The sequence below is a fragment of the Dreissena polymorpha genome, chromosome 2 (assembly GCF_020536995.1).
Source record: "Dreissena polymorpha isolate Duluth1 chromosome 2, UMN_Dpol_1.0, whole genome shotgun sequence".
NCBI classification, from domain to species: Eukaryota; Metazoa; Mollusca; class Bivalvia; order Myida; family Dreissenidae; genus Dreissena; species Dreissena polymorpha.
Window position 1 is genome coordinate 38,355,505 of NC_068356.1, and position 20,733 is coordinate 38,376,237.

Here is a 20,733-nt window from a genome sequence, read left to right on the forward strand (position 1 = left end):
AACTATCCCATTCATGACTCGGATAATTCTTTCAGATACTCCTTATGAAACAAAAAAATCGTAAAATGATGTTTAAGGGAGCTAACTCGAATTCGTCGTATTTTTGTCCGAAAAGATGTGTCTACCTTTTTTCGGCAGCATTAACTACATACTGGCACGCGAACCTACCTGAGATGAATCGCCTAAGCACGCGTTAAATAACTAAATCGACATAAGTCACAAGACATTATTTGTTTTATTAACATAATGCGGTGACAAGAAGTTAGATATGCCAAAAGTAAATCATACATATAAAAATATGTTATTCAATGAACTTCATGATCAAATAGATTATATAATGTATACAAACAGATCTGCTTACACACCTCAAGCGTGAATCCTCGAAATACCACAATAATACACGATTAAAAAAAAACAGTTAATAAATGACTCGGTTTCTCGGCCTTACAACACAAATTAGCCACGCTCTGGGAAAACGGGGCTTAAAGTGAGCCTTGCTCTGTGAAAAGAGGATGAAATGCATGTGCGTAAAGTGTCGTCCCAGATTAGCCTGTGCAGTCCTTACATGATAATCAGGGACAACACGTTCCGCCTAAACTGGATTTATGCAAAGAAAAGATAGTAAACGAAAAATATAAAAGCGGAAAGTGTCGTTCCTGTTTAGCCTGTGCGGACTGCTCATGCTAATCTGGGACGACACTTCACGCACATTCATTTAACCCCCTTGTCACATAACACGGCCCATGTAGAGTGCACAAGTTAATATGGGATGATACTTTACGCACGTGCATTATGCCCCATTTTCCAAAGGCGCGATTTAAAGTAAGCATTCAGTACACTAATTATCAACGTGTTCATGGCTCTTAAAATACAGCATAAAAGCCGATTTGAAAGTTTGATGATCTTCCAATACTTAAAGCGAGAATACACTACTTTAATTTCAACATTTTTGCAACCATAATCAAACACATGAATATGAACGATTTATTAACGATCTTTTAATTGCATAATAATTCAAATATTGTTAACGTCTATTCATTAGTTAGGTAAACGTTTGTGCCGATACCCACACATAAACATGTACTTGTTGCAGAATCAAATTGTGTCTATGTGTCGCCTGAGGAAATATGCCCAATAAGTGGGGATTTCCCAACATTGTGCATTACCAGTGTTAATGAAATTGTTATCTACTCATTAAAAAACACATTTCATTGCATTTGAATAAAACTCTTATTTCGTTTATTGTCTGGTAATAACCCTGAATTTTGTTCTAATTTTTTTATTCATTAACATTTGATATATATCGAACAAATGTAATTAGATGATATACACTCGCTTTTAAACATGCAACATTAAAAAACAAAAACAGTCCCACTATCAAGACCCTAGACACATATACATGTACATGTACACTGTATAACTGTATTAACTATGATAAACAATGACCTTAAAGCAAACACCAAATTATTAAGTGCCACGAGCTTTATACTGGTAACAAAACTGTAAATATATATGAGCATGTTAAACCCTACCAAAATGATCTGAAGTGTTATTACCAACTTATCAAAAATCAATAATTACGACTTTGAAACTTAAACACATGTTCAACTCAACAGAAGTTTAATGTGACTATCCATAACATTCATATATAAATTGAATACAAATTCTATGGATAATATTGGTACAAATCTTTTAAAAGTTCATTTTAATTTGACTTACAGATTTTACTATTCTTAAGCACACATTGAAATATATCAAATTTGAAATCTTTGAACAATTTTAAGATAATAAAATTTCAGGCAAGTTAACAAAATTACTCAGCTAGAAACATCCTGTTTCATTAAATGCTTATTGAGAAATGTTGTACAGCAAGCAGGATTTAACTATTATATTTCATACAGGGACTCTTTGCTTTTTGTTTGCTTGAAGTGACATGGCCAACTCGTACAAATTGCCCCAACACTTGATTGTACACAAGTTTGTATGCAAATATATTTTCTCTTTTGAAAAATACCTATTTAAATAAATGTTTAAGGATATGACTTTATAAGTTTCAAATAAATATGTTATAATTTTCACATTGTCCATTAACTAAATAAAATAATCATAAAAAATTACCCCAAATATTCTAAGTCATCTTAAACAATAATACTTGTGGGCCTTGATGGATTAATGTCTGTGCATTTATTACCACATGAGACAGCTGTAAAACGCCTTTTATCCCTCTTACCGTATTATTTAATATTACACAAAGTCAAAACAAAATGTGACAGACAGTGACAAACACAGAAGTCAATGTTATTCAACACAATAAAACTTAACTCAAGCAGATCGCTGATAAAATTCTAGAAAAGAAAGCATATACATGAGATTGCTTAAAGCAAATAAGTAACAGAGGCTATGTAAATGAATCGAAAAACAGATTTAATTATGCTTGCCTCGGGCTATTTACAACAATGGCTCTTAATTTGGCTATTTACAAAAATAGGCCTTAAAAGTGTTTAGTTTTGCATCTTCCCTTGTAGTTACTTCTTGCTAAAATTCTAATTCTGAACAGTAACACCGCTGACTGTTGAACAAAGTGATAAAAGTACAAATTATGTTAAAATATGTTAATCACTTTCCTTCACAATAGATATTAAAATTATTTTGACATATAAACATATAATTATCATCAATCAGTGTGGAGTATAAAAATCAGATCTAATAAAAGTATAATTTCAAGTTAATTATCAAACAGTATTCGATGGGCATTTAAACATAAAAATGTATATTAAAATATTAAGTAAGGCACCTCTTGTAACTCAATACAAATTTATTACTGGCGAATGTATTGGTATATTCAAAAATAAAATATATAAACATACATGTATTAAACTGAATAGAAAAATTGGCATGTTGTGGATTGTATTTAATTCCGTGCACAAAAGATCAGTTTATAAAATTCCCATGCAGATGCCTTTATATGTAATATAAAATTAAAGAACCCTTTGACAATAAAAAATATCAACCATATAAATATCCAAATCAATAAAAGATAATAGTATAACAATAATTGTATTAGAACAAGGAGGAATATACATATACATTTAACACTGTTCAGTATTTTTAAGCTCTGTCATGAAGAAAACCCATAAAACCTCTAAGTCATCTCTGAATTAGTTTCATTTGATGGTTGCTTGTAACCTGATAACTTTATACTCGGTGGGTTTTTTGCCAATTTGGAGTAAAGGTGGCGGGTCCTTTGGACAGGTAATTTAATGACAAAAGGGGATAAGCATGATAACAGGTGTTCATTCTTCTTTATTATAAACCATAAAGCTTTGCTACACATATTTAATGAGATAATAATCAAACTTGGTTTGATGAAAATTATTGAAATTATTTAAAAAAAAAAATGTCTTTAACCTAGTCATTTTTGTCCCATTTATTTTGACGTTTTTTTTCTCCAAAATAAAGCTAACCTTTAGAGGGGAATTTTAAGGAGCATATAGAGGTAAAATATATAACTTTTGAGCTGGGTCATGAAGCAGAATTTCGACCCCAAATCACCCTAAAAAATCACTCATACATATTACTACGTATCACCCTTTTGCAAATTCACGTAATGTCGAAAGTAAAAAAAAATCTTACTGTTATGTAGATGTGATTTCACAATAAAAACAATGTATACAACTGGAGTAGTTTTGCCCAAATTACTTTTTTTAAATATCAAAGTGGTTAAGATTACACGTCATTATTAACATGATCATTTAAACTATTTCAATACAAATTTAATTTATACATGAAGCAGTGTTTTAATGTCTGTAAATGGAAACAATACGCAAAACATGTATACAAGTATCAACTTGAAATAGCTGGTTTATGTTACCTTAAGTGTGAGAGAATGGCTTGGCCGGAGAGAAAATACATACTTAGGTGGTAATAAATCACTATTTATAGTGAGTAAATGATAGCCTATAGCAACATGAAGTTACCTGTAGTAGGCTAGATGTAAAAGGTCAAAAACACAACACATCTGAGACAGGGAGCAAACATGATAATGTGGGTTATGTAAGAATTAAATAATCACGATCAACACAGCATATTAATTTTAGTATAAATATCATCTATGTGGTAAAAAATACAAAATAACTGTTATACTATAAAGAACAGTATTTAGGACAAAAGTGAAACTTTTATTTAAACTTATGATTCACCAACTTACAAAAAAAACATTTAGAGTAAACTAAATGAAATTTCATCTTAATTACTTAATGGTAATCATTTAATATTTTCAACAACAGTTACTAAAGGCACAAACTTGGTGATAATAATATCCAATTCCTTATTATGTAATCCATTGATTGTTGAAAAACCAGGAATAACAGAAATCACACAAATATTGAACCAATAATATGTTTGTATTTTTCAATGGGACCATACACAAGTTTAACAATGAGAGCCGATTATTGTTGGTCATATAAATCTTCTATTGCCATACTTTTCAATTTATTTATATGCAGGAAACTCAAGTTATAGTCCAGTCTGATGAACTCCCTGATGTCACAACCGATTCAAACTGGGTATGCCTTATAAAGGGCCATTAAAATAGCAAACTGGGGCAAAATATATAAAACTAATTAAAACAGAAAATCCAACCCTCATTAAAAAGTGTGTAAATATTATGTGCTTCAATGACATACATGACATTCAAAACAGTTAATTTACAAAAATGCTAAAATGTAGATAAAACAATACATAAAACTGACCAGGAAGTGTTTGATTCCAAATTCATGTTTAGCTGTATAAGCAATAGGCAAAATAATTTTGGAATTGAAATTTGATGCAAGTGTATACATGGAAGACACACATGAAATCAATAAACGTATCAATTGCCACCATTACTTAATTGACACTCTAAATAACGAGTGCTTTCATTTGGTAAAATACAAGGCTACCAGTACTTTTAAATCATTTTAGATACATTTTGTATTAATAAGTATACAATATATATTCCACATTCAACAAATCTCAAATAAAGATAAATACAGAAATCTTAAGTTATAGAGTAAAAAACTTTAGTTTTAACAGATATAGCAAATGTATTAAGCCAAATTTCAACATGATAAAAAGGGTTACATCCATTACAAAACATATTTAGTTACAAGTGACAGTAACAAATATTCACTAAGTAAAAAACATCAAGGCTAAGAATGTAACAATAGCAATGCATTCTTCTAGAACTTTGGAATTAACATACAAAATACAACCAACAGGTACATGAAAATGACCTTACAACAGACATGCCAGAAATGTAAGATATTCATAGACATATCTGCGCTGGTTAAGACAGATTATATATTCACTATACAAAATTATTCAAAACATTAATTGTGTACAGAAAAGTAACATTTAACTATCAACAAAACCACAATTTAACTTCAGTCTAACTAAAAGAAGCCCTGAATTATTTGTAAATAACAAGTATAAACACTCTTTCATTCCATTATCTAAACTTGCCTGTCGTCTTTAAGAACCTCTGACTTTGACTCTAAACCTACCTGTCTACATCAGCTATTACCGTTTTGATTCTTCTAATGTTTGGGTTCCATACAAGTTCCATTCTGTTTTATACATCTCTGGTTGTACCGAATAATTTCTTAATTTATTATCTTCATCTGTGTGTGTGTCTACTTATCAATTTTTTGTTCTCATGTCTATATCTAGTTAATAATTGCTGATTATCATAATTATGATGTTAACACCTGATTGAATATTATAGTCCACACAGTCAATTATAACCCTTAATTTAATTGTCTACATTTGTCAACCTCTGCATCAATTCTGAGTCTACTTAATAGTTTCCTTATCCTGTGTCTACAGCTGTGTGACTTCACGGTCTAAACCTCCTTCCCCTACCGGGTCAACTATTTCTGTGCCAAAAGAGTCGGAAGGAAGGGCAGAAGACCCTGCACCCTCCGCATGGACATGAGGGGTAACAACAGGGGCAGAGGTTGTCACAGAAACAGTCGTCACGGACACTGTCACATTCTGATTAGCAGCCATGACTGGGTTAATGTGAATGCTGGTACCGCACTGAGAATTGTTTGTGTCAACAAACACTGTAGATCCAGTGAATGCTACGTCTGCGGGTGCAGGGTCATGGTCATAGAGGTCATCGTCATCTCTGGACAGGGACGGCCGAGTGTGACGGGTGTGTAGGGTGTTACTCGGGTGGGACCGGTAGGTGGGCGGTCTAGAGTCAGGGAAATCTCCGCCTTGATTGGGTGGGAACGTTATTTGAATACCTGCCCTCACTGTGCTGGCTCTTGACCGGTATGAAGGTGGAGGGGAGGAGGGAAGACTGTAGTCCTCCGCAGGGTCACTGTTGGGGTCACTGTTGGGGTCATAGAGGTCAGGGGTGTGAGGAGAGGCGGGCTGCTGGTGCTGCTGCTGTTGGAATTCCTGCATTGATGCGTTGTAGGAGGGAGGGGGACGCCGATATTGGAACTCCGGATACATGGAACCTGGTCAAGTAAATGATAAAAGATTAGAATGAATTAATCATAACAACAATACCCGCAAAAGATAAGCCTCTGTCCAATTCTGTTTTTCTTGAACAAAATGAAAAAAAATCTTCTATATACTCAACCTTCATCAGAGTGACCATATTAATTAAACGAGAGGGTCAAAGGCTCAAAGCCCTAACGTGCACATCTTAGAACCCAAGGAACTAAACTGGGCTGAGCAGCATGTTCACAAGGGTTCACAATAGGTTTGTAAGAAAAGCTGCCCCTACACCTGGCAGCCATAATTTTGAACAGACCACATATATTTATAAACTCATCATAACAACACAGTTTGTTTTTTTATTGTTCTAAGCGCAATTTTTGATGAGTGGGTGAAATTTGACTTCTAAAGGAAAAATTTGATAACCGCCATGTTTTTCAATGGTGTTTTCCAATGGAAAGAACCCATACATGTATCTCACTCATATGACAAAAATCATAAGAACAAATGTTCTCACCACGTTTCATGACGATTGTGCAAAAAAATGTGACCTCTCTGACCAAGTATGCAGGGCTTACTTTGCCATTCGCCAAATTAGCCAATGGCTACAAATTGACTTATTTGGCTAAAGAAAATTCAATTTGGCTACAACTTTTTCTTCATTAAAATCTAAAAATAGCCAAAAATAGAAGAATTTGCCATAGCAAGGCGAATTTGAAGAAATATTTTAGCCAGGGGAAGCCCTGAGTTTGGGACTCATCTGATACAACATTTGAACAAATGTTCTGGGAAATAAATGTGGTCACTAGAGGTTTCAAAATGTTGTCTTAAATTTGACCAAGAAAAATAGTTTTTAACCCAAAGCACAAACATTTTCAAACTTGGCCGATATATCACTGTGACACATAATTTGACCAAGTTTCATGAAGATTTCTGTAGAATGTTCACAGGCTACAGCAGGGATCTCACTTGGATTTGTAAACAGGAGTCCTATGACTCTTTACTTTGAAAAAGAAGAACTCCAAAAGGAAAAAGTAGAAGTCCCATTGATTATTTAAGACGTCTTAAAAAAAAAAAAAAATCAGCAAAAAATCCATTTAAGTAAAATTTGAATATAACATAATACACAATAAAATTGATGGTTTCATTGTTAAAAACCATATTAGACTATTCCTTACTTGAATGTCAAGTTACATCTGTGGTCATGATTCAATTAAATAAATGTACACTGTCTCTAATAAAATGCTTATGACCGGGTAAAAACCACAAACCTGCTTTATAAACAAATCATGTTTTAAGTAAGTTCAATGCTCTTATTAATATCTGTTGTCATCGCGTCATTTGCAAAAACATGCATATAAACTCTTCTGTATTCATAACCGAAACATACCATTTTAAGCACATGTGCATGTGTATATATATTTATATTTGATAATCCATATGACCACAAATTCAAATAAAGAAAAAAAATCAGGGCAATATTGACGATTAATTTGTTTAAGAATTTCAATTACACACAAGTTTTACAATTGAAAATGCACAAAACAGGTAACGCTACAAGGGTCAACCTATGGTCAAATTGTAGAAGTCATGTTTTTTTGGTTTGATCTTAAATATCTTGCATTTTACCATTTTAAATAAAAAATAATGTAGAAAACAAACAAACCAAATAAACAACTCTCTTAAGGCAAATTTGCATTAAAGCTCTTAATATATTTACACACACACCCCACTTTTATACATTTACTTTTTTTTCCTAAACAAAACATATCATTCAGAGCTTTTTTTTAAGGGGACGCCGGCTTGCCCGTGCCGGGTTAAAATCGTTGCGGGCAAGTGATTTTCCAAAGTAGATAGTCCGCCGGGCAAGTCCGTTTTCGTAAGCATAATTGCGGTATTTTTTCGACTTTTCCCCTTGTATTTATTTATTTTCTTTGGGTCAATATATTTTTTTTATCAGGTACAAGTAAAACGAGATTTGATTTTGATTGGTCGCTTGCATTGTATAAGCCAATCTAAACGCTCAAAACAAGTTCTACTTGGCAGACGTTTCAACATGGCGGACGGTAGCGTACAGCCGATCTTTCCTATTTTTAATAAAAGTAACTCGAAACACTCAAAGGAACAAACCAAAACAACCGAAAAAGAAAAGAAGAGAAAATATGAAAATGAATCACGAAAGCGTTACTTTCAAACATCGTGGCTTGATGAATTTCCATGGCTTGAATTTGATAAAGAGTCGCGATTGATGAAATGCAAGATTTGTGTCAAATTTGAAAACAACGGTAATTTTAATAGTATTAAACTCTTCATATGTATTGTATTCAATAGTGACTATTCAATGCAGGGTTCGTCATTAACTTTTTTTACAGCCAGACCATCGGACCAGCTCCTCTTAAAATGTACTAGCCCGAATCTGATGTCTACTAGACCATAAATGACATAGCAAATAAACAGAATTGTGTCGTGTAACTGTTTAATCAGGTTTTATCAGAAAATAATAAGTGAACACAAGAAAGTTATTTTGATGCACAGAGTAAAAAATAAAATAAAACTATTTAACAACATAAATTGTTTGTTGTAATTTCACTGTTTATCACCAGTTAAACAAATGATGTCTGTACAGCAGGTGACATTTATTAAACGTTATCAAATTCTGGCCTCCTTGACCGCTGTGATGGACATGGAGATGCTACCACAGCTCCAAGGCCCTTTTCTATCATAATCTGTGTCAGTTTTACCGTCGGATTCTTCTTTATTAACTTATTTGTCGGACGAAAATCCAATCTTGAACAAAGCCATTCTTTAAATTACATTCTCTCGTCTGCTACGCCAAAATGTTTACATTGACGATACCGATTTTCGATAGAAGTCATAAAAACATGATGTAAAGTTTTACGACACTGCAAAAAATCATTAACTCTTTCAGTGCTAGAACCGAACTTTGAAGGTTTTTGCAAACAGTTTGGATCCAGATGAGACGTCACAGAACGTGGCGTCTCATCTGGATCAAAACTGTTTGCTATTCTGATAGTATTCTTTGAAAAAAAATAAAGAAAATGCTAATTTTAGAAATTCCGCAGACAACATTTTAGCAGACTACACATTTCCCAGCATGCAAAGGGTTAATATTCATGACAACTTTACCAATGGAAACAAGCTATTTCTGCGGGAAAATCTCTTTCGCGTCTAAAAATAGCGATGAATCATGTGAATGCTCCGCGATTATTTATATACGCTAGTTTTGTTCTGATGTAAATAATGGATACAATAGTTATTTTACACATTAAGAGAAAAAGGTTTTCGGTTAGTTATAGTTATATGAATCAGTATAGATTTTGTATGTACGACCAGTCGGACAAGCTAGCCCACAGTTTTACTAGCCCGACCACCAATCTTACTAGACAATGTCTGTCGGACGTGCCTTAGTGTCGAACCCTGCAATGAAATAAAACTGTCCAGATTTTGTTTTGTTGACAACTTTATATTATAAAAACGATTATTATTTTATGTTTGATACATTGAATATAGCTGAAATTAAATCTAGCATAATAATGCATGTGAATCAATGCTTTAAAGATCAAATGACAATAAAAAATTGTCTTCAAAATAGGGCAACCAGTTTTTAATGAGGGCAAGTAGATGTTCAAAGTAACTTGCCCCCCGGGCAAGTGAGTGCAGGGCAACAGATAAGGATCGTTTTATCGTTTTTACGATTTGTATTTGATAGAAAACGAATTTAAATAAACAAGAGGCCCCAAAGGGCCCTGGGTCGCTCACCTGCGAGACTTAGATGGAAAGAAACAAAGATTAAAACTCTTCAGCAAATATTTTAAGTTATTAGTATGATAAGACTGACTTTAAAAATAAGGTGTTCCAAAGTATTCACAATAGGCCTATATAGAAAATTACCTCACCCACCCTGGCAGCCATGTTTTTAATACCCAGATTTTTTTTAAATATATATATAAGGAAAATGCTTCTTACAAACATATACAGAAAACTGCCCCATCCCTTGGCAGCAATGTTTTTCCACTGATCACGACCAATTTCAAACTCATCCGACATATCAATAAAACAAATGTTTTGACCAAGTTTCATGATGATTGGCCAAAAAATGTGACTTTTAGAGTGTTCACAGGCTTTTTCAGTAAATAAATATAAGGAAAATGACCCCCCCCCCCCCCTGGCGGTCGATCATGTTACTAAATGGATCTTAACCATTTTTTGTACCGTCGTATCCAGGAAACAAGGGTTGTTTACATTGTTTTGTGAACAGAAAAGGTTTGTTGTTTCGGCAGATATATACATATATGCGTTATCAGTAGTTTTGTGTGTGTTTGTTCAAAAAAATTTAAATACACATTTGTTACCCATTGCGACAAAGCTATTATTTTGGATAAAAGTAATATGAGGACAGTAATTTAATAATGAGCATCAGCAAAAGAAAATGGAAGTACATTTTTCAACAAATTGTTGTCCAAATTTGAGATCATGAGATAAGCTTCTCAGCATCTTATAGGGGCTGACTGTTCACAATCTGTTTAGCAAGAACACTTTTAGAAACTGAAAACAACCGTATTGTTCAAGAGATTGTGTTTTTGTAAAATAGTTTTTGCATAATTTAATAAAATATGTTGAATTGTTATCATATACATGTATCAAAGTCAGTTATAACAAGAGCTGTCACCATAGGATGACATATGCCCCCTATAAACGCTTTGATAAAAGTTATAGCATTTTTCAAAACCTAAACGCAGATTTCGAAACCTAAACGCGGACCTTAAATTCAAGGTCAAGGTCACAGGGGTCAAAATTTGTGTGCGTATGGAAAGGCCTTGTCCATATAAACATGCATACCAAATATAAAGGTTATATCTCAAGGGAAAAAGAAGTTATGAGCATTTTTCGAAACCTAAACGAAGATTTTGAAACCTAAACGCAGACCCTAAGTTCAAGGTTAAGGTCATAGGGGTCAAAATTTGTGTGCGTATGGAAAACCTTGTACATATATACATGCATACTAAATATGAAGGCTTTATCTCAAGGGACATAGAAGTAATGAGCATTTTTCGAAACCTAAACGCAAAGTGTGACGGAAAGACGGAAAGATGGACAGACGGTCAGTCCGATCACTATATGCCCCCTTTTCTTCAAAAGGGGGCATAAAAAGTAAATGAGTATGAGAATATGTACAGCAACTAGAAATTCAATATTGATCTTCTTAAAATTATAGTACAAAACATCACTTGATCTTTCTTATAGTTATAAATGTGTGCAAATACAGAAGTAAACACACACAAGACATTTGAAAATGTATCATATCCAAACAACTATCAAACTATTTGTTATTTAAATGCACAAAAAACCTGTAGCATAAATACATTATTTTTGCAAAAACAAAATGCAAATCAACTTTTCTTCAAACAGATGTTTGTGCTTCTTAAAAGATGTGATAAATTGTTGTTTTTTTACTACCAAATTGTTCACATTTTTGACAAAGTGTTTTTAAACAACTGGAACAATTTAAGGACTCACCTTGCATTGATATTTCCAATTGAAACAACAATAAAACCTGCTAAAATCACAAATCTTTCATAATCACACACAAAGTACTGACTAACTGAAAATTGTAGGGGTAAAACATTCCATGTTGTAATGTCTTATCTCTTATAAATGGTTTCCATCTGACATCAACACAAAGGTCTTTGATGAAAATGCCCAGTTAATTGGGGTCAATTTCCAGGAGTGTTACACAATTACCACCTGGCAACAATGCAAGCACAGGTATAAATGAGTTTTATAGAGAGTAGCCTAGGATAAGTGAATGAAAAGTCAAATAAGATTCATATGTAACACTTCTTGTTGTTTTATTGGTTTTACCACTATGTTAAATTTCTGCAAAGATATAGATAATAATCATAAGTAATGGCAATAATTAATTTGAGTAATGCAATAATTATAATTAGAGATTTGGGTTGTGGTTAATGTTTCTGAATCCATTACCAGTATCATCATAATCATCATCATTATCATCATAATCATCATTATCATCATCATCATCATTGTGCACCAACATCCGCATTACAACTAGAGTGTTAACATGGTTTTAATATAGTCAAAACTCATATTATGAAAACTGCTCGCTACCCTGGTGGCCATGTTTTTCAACAAACAGTAACCATTTTCAACTCAGCCAAGCTATCAATACAACAAATCTTCGGACCGTGTTCCATGAAGATTGGACAATGTTACTTCTAGAGTGTTAACAAGGTTTCACTATAGCCATATAAGCAAAGCTGCCCCGCCCCCTGGCGGCCACATTTTCAACAGACCAAAACTATTTTCAAACTCAGCCTAGCTATCATAAAAACAAATGTTCAGACCAAGTTTCATTAAGATTGGACAATAAATGTGACTCCTAGAGTGTTAACAAGGTTTAACTATAGCCATATAAGCAAAACTGCCCTGACCCCTGGCGGCCATGTTATTTTACAGATCCGAACCATTTTCAAACTCAACCGTCGTATCCAGGAAACAAATGTTCTGACCAAATTTCATGAAGATTGGACTTCTAGAACATGTTTTCACTATATACACTTGATCGAGATATCAATGAAACCAATGTTTTGACCAAGTTTCATGATGATTGGGCAAAAATTGTGACTTCTAGAGTGTTCACAAGGTTTCTCTATAGCCATATAAGGAATACTGCCCCGCCCCCTGGCGGCCATGTTTTTCAATCAGGGCTTGCACTAAGAAATAAATTTTGGAAGTCCTGACTTCCTGTCCTTTACTTATGGAAGTCCCACTCAAAAATGTTGGAAGTCCAAAAAACTTTAATGTTGATGTTAACGGAATGTCAACTGCGTAAATGATCACAAACGCTTCCCATCCATTTTGGGTCACTGTACATCTGTGAAAGTAACTAGATATATCTTACAACAAGGCGGAGACTACCCTACGCTTTAAAAATAGTGAGAAGTTTGGAAAATCAGGGTATAAGTTTGTGCAAACAATATCGACTTTAAAAACAAAACATGTTAATTTCAAAACTTTTATTATTTCTTTCATTTTACTATGTTCATTTGTAAAAACAATAAATTCTCATTAAAATCTACGTAATCATAACACATTTAAGTCATTCAGCACATTTAAGTAATTTGAGATATGTGCGGTTGCACATTTTCATCACATATTTACTGTCTTTTTATTATCCTCATCAATTTGACTGCATTTGCAACAAAACACAATCTTAATGAATGGTCATGATGGAGCATCTAGTATATCAATTACTGTTTATCCGAATACTATATATGTCCGAAATATGTACACATAATAAATGCCTTACCAGTTTAACTTTAATAATCCAAACTTTCCTTGTTGTTATCTGGTTTAACAAACCTTATCAAATATTTGTTAAATCCGTTTAATGTTTTCTCCATTATTGAACCAACATTACTTGTAATTTGAATCGCCAGCTTTGAACTGAACGCGGGTTGAATGTTACAATAGGTCAGCCATTTGCAATGTCGAAGGTCATGGCGTAGCAATTTATTTCTACTCGGATAATTTATATCTAATCCAGGAAATGTGTTTTCTGAATGTTTCTGACTAGTAAAATGACTTGATAGTATAGAAAATGAACTGTGATTCCAGTTTATATATAAGATGGTTATTACTCGTAATTATCGGTGGATTAACAAACTGAGAAAACTCGCAGGACTTAATACGGTAGTGAATCTACGTAATTAATAAAACTTTGATCAGTTTTTGTTTTTCTTTAATTATTTTTGCCGTCTTTCTTTTACCGTGCCGTCTGCCCAAAACCAGCAATTATCTCCTAATCATTAGACAACATATGGCACGCGCAGAGGCACGAGAGTGTTGTTAAAGCAACCAATTTTAAGCGACTGCTTTGTCACGGTCTATTTGCGATCCGCGCGGGGGGTAAATTGAAAATTTCAATGGACCAAAACCATTTTTAAACTCAACCAACATATCATAAAGACAAACATTTTGACAAAGTAACATGAAGATTGGGCATCAAATGTGACTTCTACAGTGTTCACAAGGTTTTTCTTTTTTTTGACTTAGTGACCTAGTTTTTGACCCAGCATGACCCAGTTTCGAACTCGGTCGAGGTATCATTGGGACAAATGTTCTGACCAAGTTTCATGAAGATCAGACAATAAATGTGGCCTTTAGAGTGTTCACAAGGCAAATGTTGACGACGGACGCACGACGGACGCACGACGGACTACGGACAAAAGGCAATCACAATAGCTCACCATGAGCACGTTGTGCTCAGGTGAGCTAAAAATCGATCGTACAATAAACGATTACGAAATTGCAATCGATTCTTTGTCGTTTTAAGCTACCAATTCCACCCGTACTGTGTTTGATTTGAATTAGTATATTGTTACCTTTAGTGCGGTCGTAATATAAGTGAAAAGTTTATATGAACACCAGTTCAGAACGGTGTCTACATTAAAATTTTCTTCCATTGAAAAAAGTATGCGAAATTGTCGGCATTAGTAGTTCTAAAAGGGGACGTGCTTAGAAAATTTCATCAGCGGCGTGAGCCCTAATATGTTTCAATTTGTAACGCAAAACAAACCATCGGATAGACATTGAAAAGAGTGTTTTAAAGGAATTAATATCACAGGTTGTGACAGAAATGGAAAAATTCAGTGCAAAACACCGTGGCGATTCAGTGTACGAGAAACATTTAACCACGTGAAAAAAAGGAATTCCCTGGCTTGTCTTACATGGAGAGGGCTTCCAAGTGTGACATGTCATCATTTAATCCACACAAATCAGTTCCGCTGTGGCTAAGCAAGAAAAAAAGGAGAAAGGGTAGACTATTCCAGGATTTCAAAACCAGAGTTAATAAGGTGTGCACTGAGACTGAAACACAGGAGTGTTAAAAAAGAACTCCTTATCATATATGCTTTGTCAATAGACAATTGAATGAATTTATTAATATAAACAAACAAACATTGACATTATGAATGCATAATGACTTTTGTCAATTTATTGCAATAAGAATTGCTACAAATTGTCACCGCCGAAAATTAAAGAGCTCATCTCATCCAGAAATAAAGGTAAGTTTTTATCAACTGTAAAAAAACTTTTTGACAAATTGATTTGAGGGAAAAAACTAAGTGTTTCAAAAAGCTTGCAGTGAAAACTAATTGACATGAAAACTAATTGACATGAAATCTTATCTGTTGCCCTGTGAGTGTCAATTTCTTACGTTAACCCCTAATCATTACCTTGCAATCATATTCTCAGTTGAAAATATAAAACCAATTAAATACACAAGTCTTTGACAATCACAACAGTGTGTCCGGATGACATCAATTAAACCTATGCCTAAAAAAACTGCAAGCTGTCAATGCTGTGGCAGACATCAAAGATCTTTGAGGTGAGTTGAGGCCAGTTTCTAAGAATTTAAAACTGTAAATATGTAACACACCAGCAAGTGGCAATTTAAAATGGCATTCATCAATACTACATACTGTCAGATACAGCATTAATGCGTTAGTTCATTAGAAGATGGGATGTGAGATCACTAGAGGACATTTTGCTGGATTTGATTGATTAAATTTTAAACAAGTGTGAGGAAATAAAATGTGTTGGCTTGAATTTAAATAGGAGATTATAATAATAACAATAATAAAATCTTTATTTAAAGAAGATAGACTTATTAAGAAATACATCAGATGAAATTACATAATATGCAATTTATATAATACATTTCTTATTTTCAATAAGGTCTTCTAACAATATACAATTTACAACAAATACATCATATTTCATCTTGAGCAACAAGAACAAAACATAAAGAATCATATATGCATGCACACTTATAATGATATATATTATAATTAAAAACAAATGACAGACATAAAACTACAATAACCATTTAATTATGCAAGAACAGTATTCAAACATTAAACTAATGTTATTTACTAAAACAACATGAAGCATGTTCAGTTTATTTCATAAAGTGTGGAAGAACAATTAGCTTTTATTTTTTTCTTAAATGTAATTAAATTGTTTGTTTGACGTTTAGATTGGGGTAACGAATTCCTAACTTTTTTGCTAGAAAATTCAAACGATTTTTTGAAATAGTTTGTTTTGGGTATTCGCACTAGCTTTAAATCCCCCTTTTCGCAAGATCGCAAGTTATAGTGATTATTTTTTGAAGGTGTCAAAAGGTCACGTATGTATGTTGGGGTTTGAGGGTGGGGCCTTGGAAGGACTGGGCAGGGCTTCGGAAGGGCAGGGTGGGGCACTCTTCCATTTAGGCCTAGCTGGAGAACAGGGACATCATAACCACTATGAGACGGACACCAGGTAAGCTGTTATATTACACATCAATTTTAATTATAAATAACAATAATAACTAAGTGCCTCACCTCCATACCACCGATTACCACCTCTTCGTCGCTCATGTGTTCTTGTTCTTCTCCTTCTAGAATGTCTTCTAAATTCTCCCAAATGGAACAGGGCATGGAGGGGCTCATGACCCCTGGGCGTGCACTTCCAGCCCACACCCACAACCACTACCAGCAACACACCCAGTCCTAAAAGTTTTAAACAGTTAACTAAGATAGTAAAAAGGGACAATAAAGGGGAAAGATGTTAATGTTTCATGATATTTTGTCAGTTTATGTCTTTTCATAAATAAAATTGAATCAAATGACTTTTTTGTAAATACAAACATGAAAAATAATCTATGTTATGTGCCGCGCAAAGTTAAATGAATATTGTTTATCTTCCATTTTCATGTAGATTATCAAATAATAATTAATGATACTGTTACAGCATACATTTACAAAGTATTGTCAAAAACAACTTACCTAAAAACATTATGGCAAGAAAGAGGAAAGAATTGCCAGCCGCGTGGAGAGCTGCCAACACAATACCAGTCACTACACAGCACACTCCCAGAAGAGACAACACCACAAGAATCCAACGAAAAGATGTTCCAGCTGCCAAACATTTCATACATGATTCCTTACATGGCTCCTCCTCTGAAAGGTTTTGATGGCGCGAGTGTCTGTGGGATCTGTGTCTATGTCCATGGGTGTGCCGATGACGACCATGGGGCTCGGAACTATGTCTGTGATCTCGTAACTCACTGTGTCTCGACTCAGACTGAGGAATGTTAGGTCTTGTAGGTCTCGGTGATGCATGTGTTGGTCTTGGACTCAATGCTTGTTGAGAGTGACTGACCACATCGGGTAGCATATTTCCACTAGAACTATGACGATCCATTCTAACCACCCCAGTATTGAAATTCGGTGGCACAACACTCCTAGAATTACCTAATCCATTTACACTTACAGGGGAAGGTATAGAAACAATTCCTTCACCGCTTACGTGAACATTGATGTTGGAAGGTGACACAACAGCTGGTGATGACGCGGCCCCTAAATGAGCATGTGGTAGAGAATGCATTGGAATGTGGGTTATCACAGGTGGACGGCTTGGTGAATGTAACACAGGTATCACAGGTGAGGCAATATTTCCAGCACTTGTCGAAAGACTTGATGGTGGTAAATGTGTAAGGCCTCTTTCTGCTCCCTGACTGGCCACCACCACATTTGACATAGCTACATTTGAAGAGTGTGACCTGGGTGGTGCAGGAGCTTCTCTCCTCTCTCTTTGAACCCCAGTCCCCGGCAATGAATGGGTGCTAGTGTGCCGTGGCAAAGAATCCATAGGATAGTCAGGAGCCACCGATACTCCATCACTAACAGACGCATTGGTACTTGTTTCTGAATGACTGGCTTCATATATGTCAATGATGTCTGCAGTCACATCTGGTGTGTTGACGCTAGTGTGTCCACCTAATTCCAAACCACTGAAAGATGTAGGTCTCTGACTGGGATTTGTAGCAGAACTTGGACCAGCTCCAGGCATTGTCCAAACTGGAGCAGGTAGACTGGTCTTCGAGGTTGATTTCTAGCTTACATGCTCATCCCTTTAGCATTTAATTCTGCATCATCTATAATACAGTACAGCTATATTAATTATTATTAAATAACAATAATAAATAATTTCACAAGCGGACTTAAAAGAGCTTGAATAAACTTTAAAAAAACACAGATTGAAAAAGAAAAGTATTATTTTGGATGAATTAAAGAAAGTCCTATCTGTAATGTTTGTAAATATTCTATATAAAACAACATAACTTTAATCTCAGTTTTATTTAAATACCAAAAAGTAAGTTATGGTGATGTAACAAATACAATAACAATGTATGCCATTAGTAACTTTTTATACGGGTCTTACTGAAAACTGTGCATATGAGTAAATATAAACAATACGTGTCACGACAATCAACCATTTAAGCCAAGGAAAACATGAACTTGATTAAGTCCACGCAAACTATGCGACTTCTAGTTCGACAACATGAACAATCTGGCAATCTGACAATATCTCGCACATTTTCTTTGTTTACCTTGTAACGCTTGATTCACTTTACCACTTCAGTGTTCACTGGTGCAATGAATTGGCAGTGCAGATGTTATCCGCTAATTTTACAATGTGTACAGTAAACAAATGCAAAGCCATGTTTATATATTATAATTTTAGTCCTCTATAATTATGAAGATCTTCCGCCTAATTAATACTGTGCCACTATCACTACTGTTGCTTCCCTGAACTAGACACACCATTTTGATTCAACATCATACAAATACATTGTGCTGACGTCGCAATGTCAAACCTGTGAATTGTTGATCTAGATTTTGTCGGCAAAGCTGTTTTTACCTTTTCCGATATGTAATAACAAAAATTTCAATTTGCAGCTATTGTTTAGCAGATACAGCAGCTTCACATTTAGCATCAGAAAATAATACAACCTATCTAATCCCCTCTTTAATTACGAAAAAATCATAGACCCCTATATTCATCAGCACAATTTAGATATATAAATTGGTTCTCAAATTGCAATGAACAAGTTCTTAAAACGCAGTACACTCCCTTTTCTCGCTGGATATTAATTTATTGATAACTATTAATATTTGGGCTTAAACGTGTGCCATTCGAATCAATACATTATTCATGCATGCAATGTATATAACATATATTTCACGCAGATTATGGACGAGGAATACCTTTTTACATAAATATTTCTTGTTTACGGTACTTGTGCATATATTTTCATATTATAATTCATTCTACACATTAACTCAAAAACGATAACGTCTTACATAAAGTCTACCAAAATTACAATTTGAAGAAAAAACAATCAAATAGGCTTACCTTGGAAATTAGCTCCATTTATTGAGGATACGCCATTAACGCAGTATTCAAAGTTCTTAATCCTTTTGCGGTGACTGTTTTCATTGCAATCCCTTAAACACATTGAATCTAATTTGAATTTAAAAAAACGATTTTAAAAAAGTCAAATAGTTTATTTATGATATTTTAAAACTGATAAATAAATTAAATATGTTTCGTATCATGCTGGCCTCTGCATTTGATAGCAAACAGTGCCATAAGAACCTCGCAAGTCTTGCTTAGAATTACCAGTTTTAATGATTTATGACACGCGTTTTACAGCACGTTATTGATTATCTGCCAAAATGAAGTGTCGTAAATATTCCTTGGTCACAAAATGCAGGGTCCTATCAACATGCAATTAGAATAACACCGCTAATCCTATGAAAATTGCGTAATGATGATAACGATAATGATCTGCATGTAGTGGTAACCATCTCAAATTAAAGGATATCAAACATCCTTTTGAGCTATACATAAAGGTGTAATGTATAAATATTGTTTGAAATAAATTAATGAAAATTCGTGCGATTTTAAAGCAAGTGCATGATTCTAACAATTATTGTTTTGAGCAAATGCAAGGAAGTGACCATAATTTCGCTACGAGTGTGTATTTTTGGACAGATTTTCATTTAAGAAATAGTACTTTTAACTGAGTGTACTAAAATATACAAAATGTCCTGAAAACTGCGTCCAATTTAAGAAATTACAATCAATTCAATAAAGTTAATCTAAATTATTCTTTTGTAAGTTTATAAAACATGTTCGTATATCAGACCTATTAAAATGATAATAATGTACTTTATATTAACAATACGTACAGGTTACATTCATATTGTATATTTGTTTTCAATTATTTTCTTGGACGTAAAAACAAGAAAAACTTTTTAATGATGTTTTTAATTTAAGAATAACTGGTTTACACTCAAATCGGGAAGC

The 20,733-nt window shown here is 33.9% G+C and overlaps 1 protein-coding gene across 1 annotated transcript; it reads right to left on the bottom strand.

Moving 5' to 3' along the window:
- Positions 1-216: 216 nt before the first annotated feature.
- LOC127866674 (uncharacterized) lies at positions 217-19,173 on the bottom strand. Its single transcript, XM_052407413.1, has 4 exons — positions 18,971-19,173; positions 17,364-18,514; positions 16,920-17,087; positions 217-6,509 (listed from the first exon to the last, which is right to left on the bottom strand). Exons 2-4 carry the CDS (start codon positions 18,427-18,429, stop codon positions 5,860-5,862), a joined length of 1,884 nt encoding a protein of 627 aa, XP_052263373.1. The 5' UTR covers positions 18,430-18,514; positions 18,971-19,173; the 3' UTR covers positions 217-5,859.
- Between the last annotated feature and the right edge of the window lie 1,560 nt (positions 19,174-20,733).

Coding starts and splice junctions, on each gene's coding strand:
- LOC127866674 (XM_052407413.1), bottom strand. CDS start 18,429: ATGCCTGGAGCTGGTCCAAGTTCTGCTACAAATCCCAGTCAGAGACCT. Junction 17,088..17,363: donor TCTTGCCATAATGTTTTTAG/GTAAGTTGTTTT, acceptor TAAAACTTTTAG/GACTGGGTGTGTTGCTGGTA. Junction 6,510..16,919: donor TGGTAATCGGTGGTATGGAG/GTGAGGCACTTA, acceptor TTACTTGACCAG/GTTCCATGTATCCGGAGTTC.